General features: G+C 38.3%; 1 protein-coding gene across 1 annotated transcript; it reads left to right on the top strand.

The window, feature by feature from the left end:
- Positions 1-8,704: 8,704 nt before the first annotated feature.
- Positions 8,705-25,096, top strand: LOC124131512 (neuronal acetylcholine receptor subunit beta-4-like). Its single transcript, XM_046494803.2, has 5 exons — positions 8,705-9,444; positions 18,031-18,075; positions 19,446-19,555; positions 20,527-21,062; positions 23,928-25,096. Exons 1-5 carry the CDS (start codon positions 9,199-9,201, stop codon positions 24,554-24,556), a joined length of 1,566 nt encoding a protein of 521 aa, XP_046350759.1. The 5' UTR covers positions 8,705-9,198; the 3' UTR covers positions 24,557-25,096.
- Positions 25,097-25,841: the final 745 nt, after the last annotated feature.

The raw sequence follows: 25,841 nt of genomic DNA, 5'->3' as shown, positions 1-25,841 counted from the left end.
TTTTCATAGAATATCGAATTATTATATCTTTTTATTTTCTGAACAAAGAAAATATAAGCATGACTATGTTATTCTTTGAATTGTTTCATAATTAAACGTTTACTATGTTTAATTGGTTTAGTGCAGTTTCCCTTCTTGTCAGGTTGTATTGATACAGTGCATGAACATATAATTAGTAGTAATAGGTTTGTCAACGATCTCCTGTGCACCGTTATCTTCTGCACTTATGTCCAGCTTAATCAATGTAACTCTGTAACATGTACATTGAACAGGTGTAGTTCGAAAATAGAACATACTTTGACGGAAAATCCGTTTGGCATTGGAAAAATCTGAACCTACTTAAAAACGTATAACGTTGCTAGTGGCTTGAAAACAGGCCTAACACTTCACACAGGAAACAAGAACCTAAAAGGATTCATTATACCAGAGGCTTTTTAAAGTTTCAATCCATGACACAAATTAACTGAAATTAAATCATTGTAGATATGATAAACACCCTTCTGCAGCCAACCAGGCAGTATAAAGCTAAGTAAATGATTCCAGGAGCTATTATATCACTTAGATACCTGGCATGCTGTCCTACATGGAAGAGTTATCGCTGATAACTTATCTCCAGTTAATGCGTGTGCAGCATTCCATCACACTTTATTACCATCATGAGTCAGTAAACATGCTTTCAAGAATTTTGTGATCGAGTGCGTTATATTTCCCACGTGTTTGTAAGGATTAGGGAAAGCAGTTTTGAATTGGCTCTGTTAAAATCAGGTTCTTCATTCTGAGGCGTTGCACTGGATGTTGTGTCATATGCTATTGATTGGGACCCTGAGAGATTGACTATTTCTGGATGTGCTGATTCATCATTAGTTGTGCTCACTTTAATTTGTTTAAAAAACATATTAACTTAGAATGACAAAGAACGCCTGCACTGCGTCGCTGAATTTCATTTGAATGTGTATACAGGATTAAAAAGTATTGTGCTGAATATGAGATTCCAATTTGTTTGAATCGATATAAGTGGATGGAACCAGGTTTGTGTAAGCAGCTTCTTCATTGAGCTTGTTCATAGCCTGAGGTAATGGTGAATGAAGTGTCTGTATCTGGACACTTACGTGATGGTTACAAGTGGTTGTGTCTAACCTACAGACTATTTCTGAATGCCCAAAGCGACTATTTGAATCTATCTGCAATTTTGAAGTGATTTCATAGCAATTTTACATGTGTTCAATGTAACACAATAAGATAACATATAAAAGATGTTTGTTTTATTAGGTTTTCTTGCACCCGTATCAATACACTTATATATTGTATTGGCTCTTTGTTATTTTAGTATTGTAGCAAATACAATTATTATCCTTTTCCAATATTATATTTGTGTATTAGTTTATCGATGCTATTGCTCGCATACAAGACGTGTTATGCTCATGTCTCCAGGTATTTGCTTCACGGATTGCCATGCATCACATCGCTTCGAAATAATGAATAAGGTTTATGTAGACGTCCAAGTGTTTAATTTCAATCAGCGCAGCTTAACACAAATTTCCCTTTGACATTTAATGTAGTGACGTTTAACCCGTTTCCTCTCTGGCTGGGTTTCGGCAATATCGATGCATGTACGTCCATGAATGACGATTGTAGTCAGTCAGACCTCCAACTTCAGTCGGATATTTCCAAACCCTGATGGGCTACCTCCGTGTCCGAATGAATAGTAAAGTCCTCAATTAGATACATGGGACGACACAGTGATTGAAATAATTGCTGGTTCCACAGGTCGCGCTCAGTTCTAGAGGCAATTTGTCCCCTGCTGGAGCGCCAACTGTCAGTCCAATGAGGTCTGATGTATTAGATGCCAATACCTCACTGTGCTGTATATGAACTTGGACGTCTGGGGCAAGGTTCTGATGAAACAGGGAGCTCTTTGGCAGCAGAAGATTGAGTTGTTTGCATACACCGACTTTAGATATACCACCCCCTAATCCTGATTTTAGAAAAAGGATTGACAACATAAATGCCAAAGGTCTAAGGATTTCTTCATCTGGAATCATTTAAACTCGTTTTTATGCCTGTTCACATGGCCTGATTTTGCTAGAAGCTTGGTTTTGGTTTTGCGTATTTGGTTTGGTTTTTGCGTTAAATCCCGAGAGATAGAGGAATGAAACTTTTGACTCTGATATCCTCGTGGGATTAGATTTAGATTAAACGTCTATAACATGCGTCACTTTCATTCAACATTAACCACAATGTTATAAAACTGAAATACTCTTCTTACCCACGTGTTTACACAAAGCAAGACAAGATCAATGTCATAAAATATTTGTTGTAGAACATAGAGAAACAGTTGTTTCAATAGCTCTTTGCATACGTTACCTGCATTAATGAGCAACTGTAGAGAACAGTCAGTTCACGATTTAAGCTGCCAACTGCATACATCCAAATGAAATCGGTTTCCTAACGAGACACATCCACTTACTACGAAACCATGGCTCCAGGAACGCAAGCACTTTGCAGCATATGGCAATTTAAAACAATGTTTTAAATGTCATTTCAATGTTTAACATTGAAAACTCCAATGGAAACTGACATTTTAGAGTAATAATAAGTTCCTTCAGTCTCATGTTTCTAATGGTTTCAAATAGTTATTTTTATAATTACAGCTAGATTCAAATGTCATGTTTCATGTCGTTTTTACTAAATCCGTGATTGTGTATGATTAATGCCATTTTAATGGGAACAGACACTTTGATTACAATACATTAAGATATATATCTTTTCCCAGGAATTTTCATGTTTGTTTTCATAAGTGCTGTCAATAACGATCTCATGTTTACGCAAAAGCAATGAACTAAATAAATGACAAACGAGGAAAGGACTGAGAATCCAGAACACCCCCCCCCCCCCCCCCCCCCTCTCCCTCCCAGTACTGACAAATACGCACAATAATTCAGAGTATTTATAACAAAACCCTTTTATGAGACCCATAGGCCACCTTTTCACGACCTTGATAAATTAATTTTCTTGCTAGTAGTCTGTTACGTTTTTCGAAATCAGTATAAAAAGTCTCAGTACCACCATGATTGTGAAGAGCAAACACCCAATGTCTGGACATAAGGAATATTACCTAACCTGAGGGGAAAATTGAACTCGGCCTTTTATCATAAATCCCCAACGAAGAGATATCCACTATCTTGAATTAATATGCATAGATAAGAATAGGCAATCTATGAGCTCGATAAAGTTGTTTCTTTGATTTCCAATTCTGGTCAATATATCATGTATAATTATGTATTCCGGTGATGTCCTTTTTATTCACAATCAGTAAACACGTCTAGTGTTCACACTTTACGATTAATAGCTGGGCTAGCAGGCTCCATTTACCCGACGACTTTGTAATGGACATTTCCACCCACACGTCAGCTTCTTTTTTTCGACAACATATTCCGCTTTTATTATCAAATGAACTCACTTATTCAACTCCAACCCTTCTGTTCCATCTACAAATCTGCAAATCAAGTTTGATATTCCAGTTCCATTAAGTTTCATTGAACTTAATAATCTAGTTCCGTCTACCCATACAGGTATAATCAACTGTCATCACGCATGGTACATCACCCTGCGATCCAAGATCGATAATTCAGTTCTCCATTGACTCCGGTTCGATAATAGAGCTCCATCTATGATTCCAGTTCGATAATCAAGTCTAATATCTACAATTCCACGACGTTATCCCACAGTCCACCTACATCTACACAAGTTCGATAACTTACAATCAATCTACAAATATCTTTTTTATCTACAATTCCAGTACATGAATCTGGTTCCATTTGCATGTACACCTCCGGATTCAGTAATCTTCAAGTTAAGATTCGGTCTGTAAATAATCGAGACTTGACCAGATGGTCCAATGATTGACATCATGAACACAATTTGACATGCATCAACCAAGTCAGCGAGCCTGACCACTCGATCCCGCTAGTCGCCTCTTACGACAAGCAGGAGTTGCTGATATTTCTCCAGTAAAGTGTGACCAAATATTTCCATCAAATCATATTTCCAAGGGAAAATAGCCTTGGACTGCGTAGGGTTACACATCGTGTGGCTCAGGATTGTCTGTCTCCTGTATGTATTAATAATATTAGCATGAAAAAAGAATATGTATATTCGTAGTGATGTGATGCTGTACAACATCGACGACAGTATGAACGGGACTAATTTGTATCTTGTTAAAAGCAATATGATATGAATTTACACAATCAGTAAACACGTCTAGTGTTCACACTTTACGATTAATAGCTGGGCTAGCAGGCTCCATTTACCCGACGACTTTGTAATAGACATTTCCACCCACACGTCAGCTTCTATTTTTCGACAACATATTCCGCTTTAATTATCAAATGAACTCACTTATCCAACTCCAACCCTTCTGTTCCATCTACAATTCTGCAAATCAAGTTTGATATTCCAGTTCCATTAAGTTTCATTGAACTTAATAATCTAGTTCCGTCTACCCATACAGGTATAATCAACTGTCATCACGCATGGTACATCACCCTGCTATCCAAGATCGATAATTCAGTTCTCCATTGACTCCGGTTCGATAATAGAGCTCCATCTATGATTCCAGTTCGATAATCAAGTTTAATATCTATAATTCCACGACGTTATCCCACAGTCCACCTACATCTACACAAGTTCGATAACTTACAATCAATCTACAAATATTTTTTTTTATCTACAATTCCAGTACATGAATCTGGTTCCATTTGCATGTACACCTCCGGATTCAGTAATCTTCAAGTTAAGATTCGGTCTGTAAATAATCGAGACTTGACCAGATGGTCCAATGATTGACATCATGAACACAATTTGACATGCATCAACCAAGTCAGCGAGCCTGACCACTCGATCCCGCTAGTCGCCTCTTACGACAAGAATGGGTTGCTGATATTTCTCCAGTCAGGTGTGACCAAATATTTCCATCAAATCATATTTCCAAGGGAAAATAGCCTTGGACTGCGTTGGGTTACACATCGTGTGGCTCAGGATTGTCTGTCTCCTGTATGTATTAATAATATTAGCATGAAAAAAGAATATGTATATTCGTAGTGATGTGATGCTGTACAACATCGACGACAGTATGAACGGTACTTATTTGTATCTTGTTAAAAGCAATATGATATGCATTTATAAAAATCTCTAATTACTTACGCCGAGAGCTAGACGTACACTGCATATCTATTCACCTAGCCGTACAGTGAATCTACAGTAGGGAACAATGCAAATAAGATTGACATTGATTTGTTGTATTATCGTGTACTTGATGATTTGAAGGGAACATAGTGATAAGGATACAGGATGCAGTAAGATGCAGTATGAGTAACCTATCCACTTAGATATAAGCCGAATGTTTTACTGTGTGTGAAGGTTACCTTCACATGACTGCACCTGTTGGAGGATCACTACTGTCTCTATAATGCGTCTGGTTGCATCAGATATATTACGGAAGTGGTGATTACAGTGACAGTTCAGTCAAAACTAACACAAGTTTAGAGTGTGTTTATAGATATCACCATTCAGACAAAGGGCATATTACAAGGTGAACGTGAGATTTTCGGCCAGATGCCAGAAAAGAAAAATATAGTTTTGCACGTGTGGCTTTTCTTCTTCAAGATTATAGGAGGCGTGAGTGTCTCTATCGTCTGTGGTGCTGCAATTCAGAGTTACAGCCTTTAGTCGCGTCAGGATCTGCTGATTGTTATTTTGAATACTTTGTCCCATATATATATTCAATAGTGTCAGAACAATGAGATCCAATCAAATGGTAAAGGTCACTCTTGAATTTCCTCCGACAGTAAATCATGATCATACCAGCTATACTACTAGCGTAACATGCTTTACCCTTTCCGTGAAATACCGGTATCATCACCGATTTTCAGTGATCATTCAGTTGTTTCCGCTATTTTTTCCTTTTACGCCAAGTGGAATATGTTTCGGCGGATAATCGAGGCTCATAATTCTCTGGAGTTTACGTTATATTGTACAATATGTTTAACGGATTTATATTAAAAGGTCAATACAATTACTAGAAGAGAGTTGGAAACATATTTCTGTGTATTCGATTGAATCGTGTGATTCCTTTCGAAAATATTGATCAGGTAAAAGATCGATATACACATTGCAACATAAATAACTGTGGGATGTCTTGATTTATGTGTTAATGACACATGAACAAATCTCCGAATGTCGACCACAATCATGTCATTAAAAACGACAAGTGCTGCCGGTTAGAAAAGACGTTCGCCATACACGAGTATCACGGTAATATGTTAACACAAAAGCTATTTACTACACGACAGGGTCCCCAAAGTAAAGAGAGTTCTACAGTAACCGGTGGAGCCTTTGTTATGAATTGACCGCATGCCAAGGATGTAGCTTCCTCTGGGAGTATTTGTATCTCTACTGAATCACCCTGAGGTTCTATATACCTTCTAGCACGCTCCGAACTAAGGAGAAAGTGATACATTTATATACGCCTCTGGGCATTTCCCAAATATTGCTGTATGTAATATCTAAAGCATACACAGCCAATTACAGTAGCCAGCAGATAACATGACGTTGGACTCCAATCACAGTGTAAATCGTGTTCTAACCAAGGCCAATTTCGTGCTGTTACAATATTTTCCCCAGGGGGCCAAATTTCATTATTTCTTTCATCGACATGGTGTATAATTAACGATCCCGAGATCAGAGTTGTGCCATTCAATATTTGCACACTTTATTAACATCTGTAAAATCCACTAACAGTTCACAACGATTGCTAAGCTATGAGCGGTTGGCATCAGATTGCGTTTTATGCTGTATTGATCAAGACTATAGCTATGCGTCTGATTTCACAAATCTTTACGTAACTGTAAGTGTCAAAAGATAAAATCGAAAAATAATGTTTCGAGAAATAGTCTGGTAGAGTAAAAGTTTTAATTTCTCTTCATCACATAAATGTTAATCTTAATTATCACAGTATATCAATTAAGATAATCATATATACATGTAGTATGACAAAGTAAACATTTTGAATTATTCTAGTACGTTTGCTAGTCTCAAATACGGTGCAGATTTGATACCGAAACTCAAAAAAGCTTTGCTGCCTTTACTAGCTGCTGCAAAGGGCTAATATATATTCATTTACACATAACACAAAAATCGGAGTTAATCAAACGAACAGCTTCATTTATACATAATATTAATTTAGGTAAAATGCTCAGTTTTTGTTTGACTGAATACACGTTCACCTTGTCTTCCTCTAAAGTTACCCGTGGTGCTATAAATCAACGTACATGTGGGTAACATATTAGCCTTCAAACACCCTACCGCGAAGTTGCCATAAATAGAACTAATTATTAGATAAAAAGTTATTTTGAAATTGGAAAATAGGTATCTAATGAAACGACTTAAAAGCTTTAATCGAACTGCACTGTGCGATTGCCAGCATACAAATACTGTTGAGAGACGGGACCCCATGCTGTAAATGAGTTGCCTGTGGACATCCAAAGCACAACAGGCATTTACTTCCCTATTCATCTCAATGAAAAGCGCGTGTTAAACGTTCATTTCAAAGCTATCCACCAGGCCGACTATATATATTCTTGACTGAGTGACATTTCTCCCAGCGCCTATTATTGCTCAGACTACCAATTCAGGAGCGCAATAAAGACAGTCCGGGAATTTTTATTTCTGCGCCCTCCTTGAAAGGTAGTCTTATCATTGAGCGTATATCTGTTTTGACGTGTCCAAGCTGGGATCGCTAAGGTTATATTACTTTAAGAGCACGATAACTGATTCGTTGAATATAAAGTAATCCTTTCTTTTAGGATCAACAGTATCTTATGTCGTTCAGCATGTTTGAATCAATGAAGGCATTGAACTGATTCCAAATGAACCCTTTAAATGCAATAGAAATTGGCGATAAGTCCTTTGTTAAATATGAAATTCATGTTGTTTACGATATTCCCTTGCATTGAATTATTCAGAATTCAAAGGTATCATTGGACAAGTTAATTGGAGGACAACAGCATGGGCTGCGCCTGTTCACCGACTTTGCAATATTGTACTTAATAGATAAATAATGATTGCAAAGCACCATACACGATCTCTACGTATACAGACAGACAGGTTCAGTTATTCTACCACCGCTTGTTGATTATTGGAAAAGATGGGAGAGACTCTTCGATGAAATTAACATTTAGGAAACATACTATGAATCCGAATGTTCATGATTGTTACGCCCATAACCCGGTGTTAATTGTTCGCATAACGAAACATGTCTAAGTCAGGCATTGCACGCCTGTGAGAACTCGCTAGTTTTCTGTCCCGTTATATCGCCCCACGCTTCAAGCATGTTAAGTGTGTGCTTTATAACATATATCACCGGCTCTTAAGACCCAGTTGAAAGGAGATCAATGCAAGGACAGATTCAAAGCACTGTCTTACTGAATAGAGTCAAATGCTCCGCTGAAACTTTATGATAATATGTTATTTGTTTGCAATAGAAACGTAGAGGTTTACACTGCCTATTTACAAAATGGACTGAGATATTTGTTGTTTAAATATATGAATATTTTCTAAACAAACACAGAAAGGTGGTGGAATTATCAAAGAAAGCATAGTCATTCACGGTTCAAGATTGCTTTGGGAGACGGTGTAGCGATAGGGGCGAGTGCAGACGAAGGGTAGGGTATGTCTCTGACGTCACATACTACTGTAAAGGCTAGAAGTTGAAAAGACGTGTTTTCTTTCTCGGGACAACTGTTGATATACGACAGATAAAGCTCCCCGTTCCGTAAATCGCCGAATAATGTAGATCCCGAGAAGAGGTTACATAAGCTGGGACTTCATATTGGCAGGTTCAGCCTGCAACGCTATCCGTCTACACTCGTGTATCGAAACTAAGGCTTATCGTGGATGGTGCGCCAGCCCATAGAAGCCTGTATTAGCTCTTGCTCTGTAGCTTTCAAAACAAACTTGGCCCACTGTGCAGTCATATTACTCTCCTTGGAACAGCGACAATTCATCTCAGGATTTTTTCGGATTGTGCATGTATGTGAGGTTCGGGAACGTTTCCGGGGTTAAGCGTGGCAGCTTGATGGTAGCGATCTGAGAGCTACTTTGGTCTGGCCCATCACGCGGCGACGGTACAAGCTAATCATTATGAGAGAGCTAATGCCTGGCAGTGGACGTGCCCTGGTCTCTGTGTGTGCTCAGGTGTGGGTACTGACCGGTGTCTTTGTGTTTCATCCAGTGGGGGCTGTGACAGGGAAGCTACCGGACGAACAGAGGCTCCTGCGAAGGTTGTTCAACCCTCGGGTGTATGACACCAGCGTCCGTCCCGTCTTCAACTCCTCCGAAAATGTGGAAGTGTTTTTCAACTTTAATCTCATCCAGATCATGGACATGGTGAGTTGTTCACTGAACTAATGTTTCTTTCGAGTCTGTAATTTTACCATTTGTGTGAAACTAACAATTTGTCATGTTAATTCTGAAACGTGGCTACTGATTTTCAGTAAGAATGGTATATCTGAAAATCATAGAACCATTGAACCAAGAGTGTATTTAATTCATTGGGGGACAAAATTCATAAAAATGTCTGAAATCAAGAAATATCTGCATTTTCGGCATATCATCATAAGACATGACCGGCGATATGGTGGTTTCAAATTTCACGTGGTATATTATCACTGGACAGATTGCAGCGGTTGCCTAGGATGCTAAAGCTAGTCTCTCTTCAAAAGAGGATATTAAATACATCTACTCAACATTAGCTGCGGGAGCACCTGGTTCCTTCATACACAGGTGATAACGTGATAAGCTAGATGCCATGGGTTAACCATATAAACGCTTCTATGTTCATTTAGACGGCGTTGCATGATGCTAACATAACCTGTTTGTGCATTTGTGTCGCTATCTCTGATAGACTATATAGATACCACTTATAATGGTAATGCAGCTGGTCACAAATGGATGTTTATGCACTGTTAGTGCTATTTATTAACAGCTCGGACGCACTTAGCTATGTTTATATCCCTATTCTTGTCAGATTATCGTTGCAAGATTGCTTTTATTTAAACCATTCACACAAACTAATGGGTGTTTATTATATGATTTATGTTGAAATTACACAAATCATGTTATACACACGCTAAGTGAATATTGGGAGGCATAAATGCTATGTTGAAAGGTAATTTGGAAGAAGTAATAATAACAATATCCAATCGTATACTGTTCTGTCCTGCTTCATTGAGATGTGATGAGAAGGACGAATTGGATGGGGTGGGGGTCGCGGGTAGCCTTATTGTTACAGCGTTCGTTTGACATGCCGAAGACACGGGTTCGATTCTCAACATTTCTACAACATGTGAAGCCCATTTCAGGTGTTTCCCGCCAGCATATTGCTGGAATATTGTAAGATGTGGACTAAAACCTGGTTTGAGACACGGGGGTAGTTTAGTGGTTAAAATATTCAGTTGTAAACGCCCTCGTGTCTCCACTTGGTTTCAGAGTTTGAAACCCTATCTTGGTGACCATCTCCGTGAAATAGCCGGACATTTGTTGTCTGCGATGGAAAACCATACTCTTTAGTCGACTGTATATCCATAATACATGTTAAAATCTGTTCAAAACTTTAGCATTTGACATAATCATCTAACTCATATCCCTAAATTGTGACTTGAAGAAAACAGCCCGTAACGCACTAACACAGAGGCCCTGGGTAAATATAAAGATATTAAAGTCATTATTTGAAAGCAGACTTGATGTCTGGGTATACTTCTACTCCCATGTTTACACATCATATCTGATTTTGCATATATTGGTAATAGGGACGTTTGTTCCTGCAATGTACAAATATAATTCCCCAATCCAATGAAGTCAATTAAGAAAACCACATAAGAAAATAAAGATCTTTCACGAATACGACTGACAATGCATCAGCAAAGATTAAAGAAGCCAAAAGGGATTGTTGTTTCTCTGACAGACATGTTCCACACAAGCGTTGGTGTGGCCTCAAACCACGTCTATACATTTAGCTGATATATCAGAAAGAAAAAATCTCCAAGACTGTTATAATCGTTCTTTTGGCTGCCAATCCGTGTGGCATATCAGTGACATTGATTCTTGTTCCCAAGTTGGTCGTCGCTTCCCGTGCACATGTTCAATTGATCAGTATCACATAAAGACGGGAAAGAGCTTTCGACAAAACAATACTTTATGCAACGATGACACTACTCGATATGATAGGACTTTGAGCCTGGCAGGATAAACTAATTATAGGCCTGGAATCCTCTTTCCTGTGTAAATCAGTTAATGCACCCATGTGTACCTCACACCGTGATAAATGCACCTGCCACCTTCAACGTAATATTTCTCAGACGAGCTTTAGCACTTTCGAGAAGAGTCAAATAGTTTTTAAACTTATTTGTGCAAACTGTGCAAAGAGCATGCCTAAAGATACAGATTGATTTTTATTAGCACCTCTTTATCGTCAGTCGCGTTGAAGTTGACTTCTGGCAATTTTCTCTGAAATATTATGCATTTTAAATCAAAGGACAGAGACGGTCTGAATTCAAAGTATTGAAAATACGGTCACAACATTTTTCTATCATGTAATCGTTGATGACAAATTTGTTATTCTCGGTTGACAGTCGCTGTGCGAAGAACAAAATGTAATCCAGCAGGGAGCTGCTGCTCATCCTTCATCTTATAATCCCCTGTATCAATATGATTGATGTCCAAACCTCCTCGGTGTATACTCCCCAGACAGCTATTAAAGGGTTAAGTCGATATTGCAAGTGAAAATATATCGGCGCTTCTGCATTAAAACTTCCTATGCTTCCCTTGCGGGTCTCTGTACACGCCATTCTAACATGGCTAACGGCACTGGGGACATTGATGAAAATCAGATGGGCAAATTCAATTTCCAAATAATATCTTTTTATCATATATTTCACTTGTGGAAAGATGCATTCTCTGACGTCATCCTCGCATTTGAATGAAAAGTAAATTTCACCACTGCTTGTTCAAGAAGAATTGTTCTTGCTTGTGGCTTTCAGTCCCTGGTTTTTGATGAACCACATTGATCCTCTTTTCTCATATCTAGATTTGATGACGCAATGTTATATTACCATAATGAGATCTCAGAAAATGTTTTGAATATATTTCATTTATTTTATATTTCTAATTTCAACAAAGATGATGTTACTGGGTGATACGCTTTATTCATTTTACTGTGTAATATCTTGATTTAATCAACGTTAAATAGATGACATAATGTGAATTTAGAACATTTGAACATAATTACAATTCCTTTTGTTGGTATAAATGTATCAGCGTTGGGCAAAATAGCGTGGAGAGGACACGTGTTCTAATTGTGCTTGTGCTATGTCAACATATCAACGCCTACATATCCCGGGCCGCATATATGGAAATTACAATACCATTACCATACTGAATCCATAGCCTCTTTAAGAGGTCAAAAGATGACACGGCAACACGCGACAGTTCCATCACATGACATTCAATGTGGCTATTTGATAACACACATTATTTGCACTTCATTCACCACTGGCTGTTAATAATATCATGTATGGTAAAGACGCTATCAGTTCCCCTCTTGATTGCGTTCTAATTGTACATATTTGTGTGTGTGGAAATCAGTAACGTCACCCCTATACCTCTTTGTTTTGCAAACAGAATTGCAATTATAGCATTAGTCACTGACAACGTTTGGAAGGAAAGTTTTGAAGCATAAAAATGACTTTAAAATTTTCAACATTCTTTCTTTCCATTTTCATTTTTTTTTACTGTGTAGCTAGTAATCTTTTGTGAAAAGAGTAGCACGTGATTGCAGTTGGCAGTTTTCTCTGATAATATCTATATAATGCTATACCCATGCAAATACATTCATGCAACACCAAGCATTATTGAATTATTATGTCGACAAGAACTAAGTGTTTCATACAACCTCATTCGAATATCTATTTCCACCAGAAGCTATCGATATCACAACGTTTTATTCGATTTTAATAATGAAATGACAATGTCATAGAGGAAAAGCCGAATATACGTGACGCCATTACACGTGAACACATACTGCATAATCCCTGAGCAAATAACAAACAAACATATTCAGCTGCAAAATACCAAGGATATTGCTGAAGGTCTTAGTTCGCGAACACCTGGTGTCATCACTGATTTTCAGTGGTCCATTCATATAATTTTCACAGCTATTTTGCACTTTACGCCAAATGGATGGTGTTTCGGCAGATGATCTAGACTGATTATTCTCTTGCATTCTCGAATTTACATGTGCATAAGAAGGAAGCAATTTAAGTGAAAGTCAATTGGTGCATAATAAAACAGATGCAATCAAATAGGTCATTGTAAACCAATCATGAATCAGACATTACAACGATGTATTTTGCAAACTGCACGTTGTTGGTAATGAATATTATTGTGAGAAAACCTTTAAGAATACAAACCCGGTGCTATCACACAAGGCAATAAGGTAACTTAACGAAATCACAACTTTGTGTTTATTGTGTTATATGAAATGTATTCCAAATAACATTTTCACATGACTGCCTTGCAACTGTTACAATCAACAAAACACATACCATTGAAATCCTGTGTCCTTGGAAAAGTTCTGGATACCAACATGCATACACGTTCATATGTTCCTTGTAGCTTGGTACAGATGAAGCTTCGCCATCTTCGATTATGTGTTAATTAATGTTAACGATGATCACTTGAATATTAAATACCACTTTGATATGGGCCAGGTATCAAGTACATGGGGCACGGATGGCCCAGTCGTCTAAGGCGCCGCGATTCGCTGTGCAGAGTTGCGTCCCTTGGGCACGCCAGAAACCTATGATTGTGGGTTCGAATCCCGGTTCGCCCCGATTATGTTTCTAGGTTTCTCAGCACCATACCCGTGCTCGTAGGTTTCACCGAAGTGGTAAACATCTGAGACCTGCATCACTTCGGGCTTTCCTCCCACATTAAGCTGACAAGCCGTGATATAACTGGAATACTCGTAAAAGCAGCGTTAAAACCCAACTCACTCACTCACTCACTATCAAGTACATTGTGGATGCCACAATTTGGCAGATACATGTATCGTATTGGAAGGTATATATATCCATGTTGTTTCTGTGGGAGTTAACACATGCATGATGGTGCAGGGTCTTAATTTCAGCAATTGTTTGAATACGGGTGTATCTTTTTATATATATCTGCAGTGAAAGATATCATAAAAATACACATCGACTCTTCTTACATAGTTCAGTTCTTGTCAGTCACTGCGTTCTTTCTACCGTGGCTAACTTTAAGTGTGTATTACAAATTGCCCGCAATCGATACTTAACTCCTACAAAGCAATAATTCCGATAAACGTTTTAAGTCATTTTGGTTGGTGTGTATGTATTCCAATTCCCGACTGTCGTTATGCCTAATTACGAGAATGCGAATGATATATAAAAATGATTTAATCCGTTTCCTTGTCGATCGTTACCAGACTAAGCGAATACATACGACGATTTACAGTACCAAATACATATCAAAAAGTCCAACCTGCCCAAGATGGACAGCAACATTTTCGCACTCGATCATTCATCAAATGACTAAATCTTAAAATGCCAAACCAAATGACTGTCTGACGTTGCTGTCAAAGACGACAATTGATCACCAGAGTGGTGGTGATGACATTTGCAGACCTCTACATTACAATTCCAAATACAGAATTTTATGTAATCTTCTGCCGAGTGTCGGTATAGGACTTGGTGGTTCCCCTCTGATTCCTACAATTACATTATAATTCTTCAACGAGGATCGCAGAGCGCCAGAAATCGTGAACAGCATACGTGATCCTATATTAGCACCGATTCTGAGCTGGCTTTTCAACGATTGCCTGTTTTGGAATTAAAAGGCATGAAATCTAGGAGTAAAATGCTAACGATTACCAGTTGGATGCTTTTTCTCAACTATCATTGCAGTCAATGATCCATCATCTATCATTTCTGCTATGGACAAAATTTAATCAGATAGAAAAAGCCATTTGGAACTACAACAGGAATAGAATGTGGTCCAGACAAATGCGAGAAAAAGGACACCGAGTTCGGAAATGTGATACGGAGATACATTTATATATTTCTTAACACCGTGAATCCGGAACCATATGGTAAAGAATCATGCGAGTGTCATGTGTTGCATGCAGAGAATGGTGCTGAGAAAAATAGAAGAAAAACTATGCAAGCTCCAAGCAGTTTTAAGTAATCGTTATAATTATGGGGGCTTTTGTGCAGAAGTATTTCTAAAGCCTGGATAGATCCAATGGGTTCGACTCCAAGAGTGAACGTTCACAATCTATGGTTTTTCGCACACTTCAAAACTGAACGTCGTGATATGGTTGATCGAATACATTATTCAACGTCAAAATCAACTCGTAACCATCAAACTTAGATAATCACATCTACATTAGATTTGGCAGCATTTTAAAACGAAAAGAGAGCTGATCATGTATATTGTCTCGAGTGAACATCAAACACTGTATAACGAGCAAACTTGGAATTTCAAATTACAGCAAACGGATGAATTGTGACCACGAGAAGATATCCTTAACTATTCAGATACTTTTGAAAATACTCTATTTCTTTTGCTTTTCTAAATCTTCTTTGTAGGATTTCGGCGCACCCAAGGTTCCCAGTAACTCCATGTTCGTCGAACGAGCTGACGAATATGAGGATATTTGCAAATCACGTCAATTGAAGACAAAATAATTAGAAGTGTGATGGTTTAGTGAGTGAGATACATATGAGATTCACCTCGCTTTGAACGGTGTTTCAATTTCACCACATCGTATAGGATGCAACTCGTAAAGCGGATTGCGGCCTCTTAGACGACTGAGGAATTGGGTAAAATTTACCAGAAACCAGACCATGATTATCGTAAGAACCTATTTATGAGGACCCTGCTGCTAAAATGTATGATTGTGTGACATCACACCCCGAAGGAGGGTGATAACCTATCAATAGAGCCTGCTGCTGGAATGTTTGATCTGGATGAAATCACATCCCCGATAGATGGGGGTAAGCTATCACAGGAGCCTGCTGCAAAAATTCGTGATCTGAGTGATTGTGTGACATCACACTCCGATGGTTCAAAGGTTGTTCATGCTATCTACCAATTGTTTGCTAAACCAACACTAAATCATTCACAGAACATCGCGCTATGGCTGGAGTATTTCTAACTGCGGCGAAACTAATATTCTCCCACGCACTAAGGTCAGCATAAAGTACTTGTTTTAGTCATAAATGCAGATAATGTGTTTACAGTTTCCAAATGTAATTGTTTTGCAATGGACTCACCCAACCAACACCAACATGTGTCTGAAATCAATCAAATATATTCAAAGAAATCATATATAGCATGACTATTCTGTCAATTGACTTGCCAGTCCATAATGTGTTTTTTTCAAGAGAGCGACTGGCCAATCATGATTGATAGTGATTCATAAACACATTCCCATGATATTATCGTAATCGTGCAGTCGACTTTTGGCAGATATTTCAATTTCACTATCCCACATAACAAACTTTAGGAAAAACTTTATTCCTTGATGCATGGGGCTTTTGTTACAAAACATGGTGACCATAGATGCAGTTACATATCTTTCTTCAGTGGTTAAGGACAATTTTTCAAAAATGAAAGCATCTGAGGTTTACTGAGAAAACAATATGTGACATACTGGACTTCCTCATTGATAACATCAATGTAACATTTTGAGGAGAGACATTTAGGCAAGAAGTGCCCTCATAGGTACCAAATGTGCTCCCCTTTTAGCTGATCTGTTTCTTTATGCGTCTGAGTCGGAATTGTGTATTTATCATTTTCCATGACGCCCTCTACATATTCTGGGTCGTACCATGGATGGACCTCTGTGTCAAAACCACAAGCATAGCGGAGACGGTAATAAAATGATCGAGTCACTCCATCATGTCGCTTAAGATACTATGTTTGTGCCAAAGCTTGGCATCCACTGACAATGTGTTGACAGTCTCATTAAATACATTTCATAGTCTACATGCCATATTTACAAGATGATGTTGATGGTACCGTTCAGCAGTACAAAACCATCAACAAAATCAACACTGACATTAACATTGTCCCACATCCTTGGCTCGTTTGCGAAAATTGTGGAATGCCTTGTTTTCATCATGAGTCTTGACATGCTTCACAAGAGGATCATCAGACAAATAAATGTGTGCAAAAGTGCACAAAACAATTCTATCATGAAGAGCCCCAACATTAATCAAACCACGTCCTTCCATTATGATTGGTAAATATAAGCGATTGAGGGAAGAGCGAGGGTTGTGGCATCTAATGTCTGACATGATTCTTCGTGTGAGGGTGTCAATACCCTGAATTTCTTGTTTCGTCCAATCAACAACACCAACAGAATATGAAAGAACGGATACAGCATAAGTATTTGTTGCTTTAACTTTATTGCGAACGTTCAGCTCTGAACTCCGGATTTTCTTAAGTCTACATTTGTACTCTGCCCGAAGTTTTTCCTTGATATAGACATTCTGTAGTTTATCCCTGCGTCCCTGCATCCCTGAGTACCTATAGGCCTGACCTTCCACGAGATGGTCAATAACTCCTCCTCTGTAAGCTAACTGATCCTCCTTCTTCTTGTCCAAAGGATGTGCTGATGATGAGCCTAACCAGCCTGACTGTGCCAGGATCACCCACACCCTCTTGGCTGCATTTTTTATTTTTATCTGTAAATATTAATATTAATAATAATAATAATAATAATGATAATAATCAAAAGCGACAAAACCCTTTTCCATAATCATAAGAAACATGTTACCAGGATTTTCTCTTAACGTCCTGTGTCAATGCAATAAGATAGTAAGAGATTATTTTGTTAGCAATGCTACAAGCATGTCAGATAAGCATTCAAGTTTTACCTATCTGTTCCAGGATGAGAAGAACCAGATCTTGACACTCAATGCCTGGTTGGAATCGGTGAGTTGGCGTCTATCTTACCAGATAGGAAATGCGATCTCATGAACACATCAATTACATCATGAAATGTGTACATATCAGTCAAATTAAATGGAGTTATGTTTCTTCTTTATAAAACTTGGAAAAGTGCCAGGTATCTGTTTTTGCTTTGATTTGAAGTCAAACGTTTATATTTAATATTTTTCATGAAAAAACATTTAGGAAAAGACATGATGAATGGGCAAGAAGTTGCGTTTTCTCAATGATGTGTAACGCTTCCTAATGTTTCTCAACATCGGTTTACACCAGAGGCCCACGATGTCGTTCGTCATTGCACCAGCCTGTCTTAACAGTTAATGTTGAATGAGTAAGAAATTGTGTTTTCTCCGTTTCTCTGAATATATTTTAGCATATCTAAAGTTGTCATTTAATATAGGGCATCGATGTTGGCTTATATCATTTACAAATAGTCGAAGAGTTTGCGAGATACGTTTAACCAAGTTGTACTGCTGATGTGGACAGAAAGAGAGACCCACTAAGATGTATTTGGACCACGTGTTACTTTAGGTCTGCCAGCCTTTTAGTATGACTCAATGGTTATCTTTTAGAAGCAAATAACTACTTCATTCGTCATCTCCTGTGTCATCCAACTAATTCTAAGTCTAAATGCCAACGTTCACTTCAACGTATTTACTTCCCACTGTAAGTGGGTGAATCATATTAAGGTAATATCAGCCTAGCAACTGATTTCACATTTGAGTAGACATATTGAATGGTGATACTTAAATAGACACGTTTACTCGGAATATAAATAAATAACCACTTTAGCCTTGATTTAGTGACAGTCTGTGGAAAAGCCGTTTGACATTCAAAGCACCAAGTACTCATCTAGGTGACAATTGATTAATGTTTAGTTGTTATATCAGGTTTTCACCTTTCACCTTTCGATCAGAATGGTTCACGGTTATATCACATATTTGAAAACAGTACCATAGTTTTGCATTGGTATGTTTGCAAATCACGTCAACTGTAACCACTCTGAAGACTGGAAGCTTAAAGTGTGGTGAATTAAGTAAGATTAGCCAGAAATACTTTCATTTGATGTGCAAAAAGTATAAGGTAGTCGGATCACCTCAGCTGTCGTATAACCTTTTATTCAGTAAGGTTCGTGCAGAAACAAAACCAGCGTGTCGTAAGTGTCGACTATAATGACGATCAGATGTTTTAATGTGCGAACTTTCTGATTGTGTGTCATCATACCCCTCTAGGGAGCGTAAAAAAATGTTTTTAATAGCCGTGAAAGCGCTGGAATAATGCTGACTGCGGTTTGCAACAACATTCACTCAATCGTAGACACTTATTAAATATGGTCTTCTTGTTTGAATTCACAGAACTGGAAAGACGAGCGGATAGATTGGGATCCTGAAGATTTCGGAGGCTTAAAAATGTTCAGGCTTCCGTCGAAGAAACTTTGGCTCCCTGACATAGTGCTTTACAATAAGTAAGTACATAAAGGGAACGTCGGGGAAGTTTAAGTACACAACGATGGATTGTTTTATCATGTGTGATCGATGTACCAATAAACCAAAAAGGTGCAAAAGGTATTTTTCTTTATTATATCAGTGTTCAGCTACACTCAGTAAATATTTAATGTCAACGCCAGAAATTAACCAGTCTTGATTATCCGACGAAGTAGATGTCATCGAGCGTAATGAGGCAAAATAGCGGTAACCATTATTTGAAAGGATGACTGAAAATAATTTATGAAAATATGTGTTCGATAAAACGGTAGGCATGTCCTGCCCCACCGATAGCACTAATGGTCCCTCCGGCATTATACTCGCTGAGTTCTTTACATCAATGTTTGTAGTTTACATCCGAAGTGTATGCATGACAGTATATCAATGCACTAACTGATGGTTAGGGATATGTATGTACCAATAAACATGTCACTTGAACACATTACAACTGACAAGCTTATCGACACCTAGTTGCGCGTACTTATTACTGAATCAATTGCAATTGAACCAGAAAGAGAAAGTAGGTCTTCTTTAGCTCATGGAAGTGTTGACCTAAACTGTCGGGTAAAAGAAGGTATACACTTGAAAATTGCATTCGACACACTAAAATGAAACCTTTACTTAATTGAAAACAGTCACCGAAACACTGCACAACACCACCGTGATACTCGTATTAAATGCACCACTGTCGAATAACCACTTCCTGTTTGTTTTATTTGTGGCCATCAAACATGGGTGTATACTTCTTTTGTCCGGTAGTTTATTATTAGTTTCGAAATAATCAATGATCACTTATCATGTTATGCATTAAAATGTATTAAATGTCTTTTTGTGAAGCAAAATTATTTTAATTTCAATTAATATCCGAACAATGATTTTCTCGGTCCCCCTCCAACTTGTCATCAACTATCATTAATAGTCGGTCCCTTAAGACAATCTCTATATATTTCAGTGCTGATGACTACACGACAGGGTTCATGCCTTGTAATGCTATGGTCGACAATAAAGGAGGAGTGCTGTGGTCACCCCCAGCTAGATTGCGGAGTTCCTGCAAGATCGACATCAGATACTTCCCGTTTGACAGTCAACGTTGCACTCTCAAGTTCGGCTCTTGGACATACGACAAGGCTCAGGTGGACCTAATCAACCGATCGGAACTTGCTGACATTTCAAACTACATAACAAATGGCGAGTGGCGTTTAACTGCTTACGAAGTGGTCCGCCATGAAGTTGTGTACCCAATCGGGGATGCTGTTTACCCGGATGTTACAATTACCTTGGTAATTCATCGTCGTATCCTGTATTATGTCCTCAACATCTTGTTTCCTTGTTTCTGGCTGAATATCTTGAGCGTCCTGACTTTTTGTCTGCCTCCTGATGCCGGAGAGAAGATTACACTCAGTATTACAGTGCTACTGTCCTACTCGGTGTTCATGCTGTTGGTGGCAGACAGCATGCCGCCCACATCCGACTATGTTCCTCTGATTGGTGAGTTGAAGTAACTTTCATATAGATGGTTTTGAAAAAGGCTTCAGGCGGAAATGATTATGGGAATGTAACTAGTCTTGCTGGTGTTATAAGGGAACAGCAATTTCCCTTAGATAGCTTCTTGTAGAGATTAGTCTTATTGGGAAATATACATGTCAGCGCCAGAGAATAATCATTCTCGATTATCTGCCGAAACAGGTTCCATTGGGTGTAGAAGGCAAAATAGTGATGAATGCATATGAATGGATCACTGAAAATCAGTGGTGACGCCAAGTGTTTGAGGAAAGGGAAAGCATGTCCTGCTCTTCGAACGGAAATATTCTGTGGAACATTTCTGATAGTACACACTATTTGTTTTCCGGACATGAAGTTTGACGTTTGATTCTGAAGTTTGAAAATCTATCCACGCACGTTTGGAAATAAATTGCCCTTGAAATTAATTGTGAACACTATTTTATTTAAAAAAACCTTATATTACCAGCGACACAAAGAATATGACTTGTATATATGCGTTATTCAGTTGACCCGTGAAGATCCGGGGTAGAAAAGGTCTTCAGCAACCAATCCTTGCCGTAAAAGGCGACTTTGCTTGTCGTAAAAGGCGACTAGCGGGATCGGGTGGTCAGGCTCGCTGACTTGGTTGATGCCTGTCATCGATCCCAATTGCATGTATCGATGTTCATGATGTCAATCACTGGATTGTCTGCTCCAGACTCGATTATTTGCAGACCGTCGTCATATAGCTGGAATATTGCTGAGTGCGGCGTTAAAACAAACAAACAAACATTTCAAGTTGGTAATTGTACATGAATAATGTTAAAGACATCAATGTTGTGAGGATATGGGGATTATACACTGCTGAGAGTATGTACATAGAGTGTTATGATGTTTGTCTATGGTGTGTGAGTTCAAATTTGAATGTCACTTTGGCAGTAGTATAGCCATATTGTGACTATTGTATATTTCATACAATCTACAAAAAAGACATCAAGGGACAAATCAGACTTTGTTGATAGAATGGTGGATATATTTCTAAACAAGATAGGATCTGTTTGTTTGTTGTTTCGCGTCGCACTCAGCAATAATTTAGCTAAACGACGTTGGCCTAGAGGTATTCGGGTGCGGACCTTAAATCCGGACCTTACCAGTAAGTGATTACTATTGTGAGTATTGATTCACACCATCGGGGTACGATGACACGCAATGAACCAAGTCACGGAGTCAGACCACCCGATCCATTTTATCGCCTCTTACGACCAGCATAGATTTCTGGAAAGCTATTCTATTCTGGAATTCCCACGGGGAATACACGATAGGAGCACATACACACTATTGCATAGTTAAAAAAAACACGGGCCTTCATTACTTGAGTGCGTTAAAAATTTAATTGCTTTACAACAATTATTAGTGTAAGATTTCTTTGATGGATCAAATGCATTGGGCCGTTTCAACCGTAGCCACAGCAGGAAAAGTAATATACATGTAAACGATCTCCCACTCCTCGGTACGAGACACCATATAATCAGTAAATGTTAGATGGGTTTCGAAATTTGAACTGAACTATAAACGGGATAAGAAATAAAGGTTGCTTTGTGAAAAAACAACATGAAAGGAATCTTAATGATGCTCTGTTGTACTTGTGTGATTAACTGATTTAGAGGGTTCCTCCACGAAAGAAGGTCAGGCTTGGTAACAACATGATTTATTTAGAAAGTAACCCAACGATAGGAACGTTTGCCCTTTCCAAAGTGTGTTTTCAGTGTAAACCAGACCATCTAAGGAATTCCATTGACCACGTTCTTTCCCCTAAGACTTATCGATAAACTGGTGTGCACACCAGTGCAGAGTTGCAGAGCAATGTTAACACAGCTCATGAGAACTGTCACATTGCCTTTACGGGATTAGAGAGATTTAACCAATTGCAACTTCGCCGTGTGGTAACGCTCAACGTTTTCAAATTTAATTTGAAAATAAAATTGCAATTTCAAAACCCAATTTGCAGGCTCAATGAATTTCTTTTGATGTGTTCTCACTAAAAATGAGCAGTTTCTTCTTTTCATAAACTGTTTTGTAATCAAGAGTGATAAGATTGATCATATTGAATTTTCAGTAACTGTTGTTGAGGGAGGGTAGGGGGCCAAGGGATTGCTAAGGAGGCAGTGAGTGTGGTCAGTTAAGACGATTTGGCTTTAATGTGATAGATTACTTAACCAAGTACGACATGTACGCCTCATTCGCGAAAAGGGATATATCTCAGGGACTTTAACAAAGATTTTGTCATTCCAAGCATCAGCCACTGGCAGCAATACAAGTGAAATTATCACTACTCTAGCTCAATAGTCTAACTTCCTGCTGGTTGAAAACAATTCACAATAAAGTCTTCTCATTGGGATTCTGCCTTTTAATTTTCTCAGGACAACTTTAATCACGTAAGTGGTATCTTTCAACTAGCCAAAACAGTGCCACTTGATTTATTTGGTCGAAGATTAGTATACTTTCCACGGAATTGGAAACTCTCTAGAGCATCTCACACGATGCTTCTTTAATAGGGCATTTGTGATGTAACTGTAATGCGACCTAAACCCCACATTCTCACATTTCTTATCTACACTGCATTCTCTTAATACGTCACTTTTGCTCCTTAACAAAGCACTGTTTCATGTCAAGACCATGCCATGTCGAGGAGTCGAAAAGTTGAGTTTCAAGTCGAGCAAAACAATATCAGTCTAATGCTTTTCGCCTATTTGTTGTAACTACAATGAATTCTAAGTTTCATTACAAGGATTTGTCAGATGGCGTAGACACCTGTAGCTGACAAAAAAACATATATATTCGTGTAATGGTACGTTTCTATTTCTATTTCAGAGATCTACCTAACCATGTCAATGGCTGTGGCATCAGTGTCTGTAATCTTGACTGTCTTTATATTAAAACTTCACCACTGTCCTCCAAGCCAGGCGGAGGTTCCTAACTGGGTGCGATTTCTTGTCCTCAAGCTGCTGGCATCTATAGTACGATGTAGCTGTGTCACAAACCCCAATGTTGATCAAAGCAGGCCATTCATAGTAGTCACGCCTACCAAAGATACAGAACCTTCAGATGCCTGTTCACGCCTTCTTGGTGATCACTGCTTAGTTCCAAAGTCAAATCATCCACAAGAAATGGGATCAAGATCCGATGATAATCTCAGTGTTGAATTTCGATCGTCTACAAGACGTAGTTTTTCCAATAAGGATTCGAGCTCGGACGTTCGGATGCATCTGTACGAGCGGTCAGGAACAGGGATGGAGGAGCTTCTGAGGTACCTCAAGTTGATTGTGGAGAAGAACGATGACGAGGATAGAGCTAATGAAATGAATGATGAATGGAAACAGGTGGCGCTTGTGGTCGATAGACTCATGTTCTGGTTGTTCATGTTTATCACCCTTTTCTCAACACTCGTGGTTCTTGTTATCGTCCCAGCCGTTAAATATGCAGAGGATGAAGGGAAATAACAACATAGGTACATGTCTTTCTGGCAGTCTATTACAGCAATATGAACCTAAAGATTGTTACCTGTACATGTATTGTCATCTGATGTGCTCAATTGGAATGTATCATATTTTACTGTAGGCTTACTGTGATGATTAAGGGGTTCAATGAAAGTTCATTTGCTAACGTCTAGTGTACTGATGTGATCATACAACGTATAGACTGTATGAAAGCAGACGCACCGATTTTAACTTCATGTTCTTGATATGTATACGAAATATCATAAAAGTCACAATTCGAAAACTATTTACACATTTATACTCATAGTAACATTTTGCTTTACCTGCATGAATGTTACTAGACTGTGTTCAGGCAACGGAATAGTAAGCATAGAAACGTTTCATTTAGCAATGGTGTATAAAAACGAAACAAATGATTATATATAGTGTATTTTTAGAAGCTTTACAAATCCATCATACCCGTGTGTAGGTATTATGGCGCCTCTTATGCCGTACGTACCAAGTGTAAATACATTAAAACAATAAAACTAACAATAAAAATAACTGCAAAGTCTTGTTTTACTGTTTAATACAAACTTTTATGACCATCTGAGACGAGCTGTCGGATAACTATGAACACGTTACCTTCATGCAACCAGACAGAAAAAAGCTTTTAATTACACTTTTATTCAAACATAATTATATCGTTAATTCAGAGGCAGACCGAGTAACTTGCAGTTTGTTTACACAGAAGGAAATACCCACTGCTTAATAGTTAGGAACAAACGATTTTTTTTCGGATTTATATCGACTCGACCTTCTTTTCGTTCACTTATGGTATTAAGTCAAATCAATATTGTCAATATAATGTTGAACGAACGTGGCTGAGGACGATTTATTGAGATTTTGATGATGGCCTTTGCACAAAAGGTTTCGTACGATAAGATTTTTTTCTTTTATTCAAAGTGATTTTAGAATTTGATCAATTTGATCACACTTGAAGTCCGCGCATTGTCATCCCAGGGTTTCCTGATACCTAAAAAACAATAACAATGATGACGCCGGCGTTAGAATCAGGTTTCCAATTTGTTTGCCAACTGCGTTTTCAACAACCACCTGCGATTCGACTATTTGAGACTGTGTAATCAGCCATCTGTGGAAGGACAACTCGAGAACAGAATTTGTCTTGAAGAAAAATAGCAGTCCCCATCGATCTACTTTCAATTGGCTCATTCTCTAAGACGGTTGTCATGGCAACGTGGACTTATGCAAAGTGATTGGCTGAAGAAATAATTCAAAATGGTAATAA

The sequence above is a fragment of the Haliotis rufescens genome, unplaced genomic scaffold, assembly GCF_023055435.1.
Source record: "Haliotis rufescens isolate VD_foot unplaced genomic scaffold, xgHalRufe1.0.p SCAF_1, whole genome shotgun sequence".
NCBI classification, from domain to species: Eukaryota; Metazoa; Mollusca; class Gastropoda; order Lepetellida; family Haliotidae; genus Haliotis; species Haliotis rufescens.
This window is presented reverse-complemented; position numbering and strand designations above follow the sequence as displayed.

Excerpts from the sequence above, each read along its gene's own strand:
- LOC124131512 (XM_046494803.2), top strand. The coding sequence starts at position 9,199 with ATGAGAGAGCTAATGCCTGGCAGTGGACGTGCCCTGGTCTCTGTGTGT. Across the intron at positions 19,556-20,526 it reads GACATAGTGCTTTACAATAA|TGCTGATGACTACACGACAG; the intron begins GTAAGTACATAA and ends TATATATTTCAG. Across the intron at positions 21,063-23,927 it reads CGACTATGTTCCTCTGATTG|AGATCTACCTAACCATGTCA; the intron begins GTGAGTTGAAGT and ends TTTCTATTTCAG.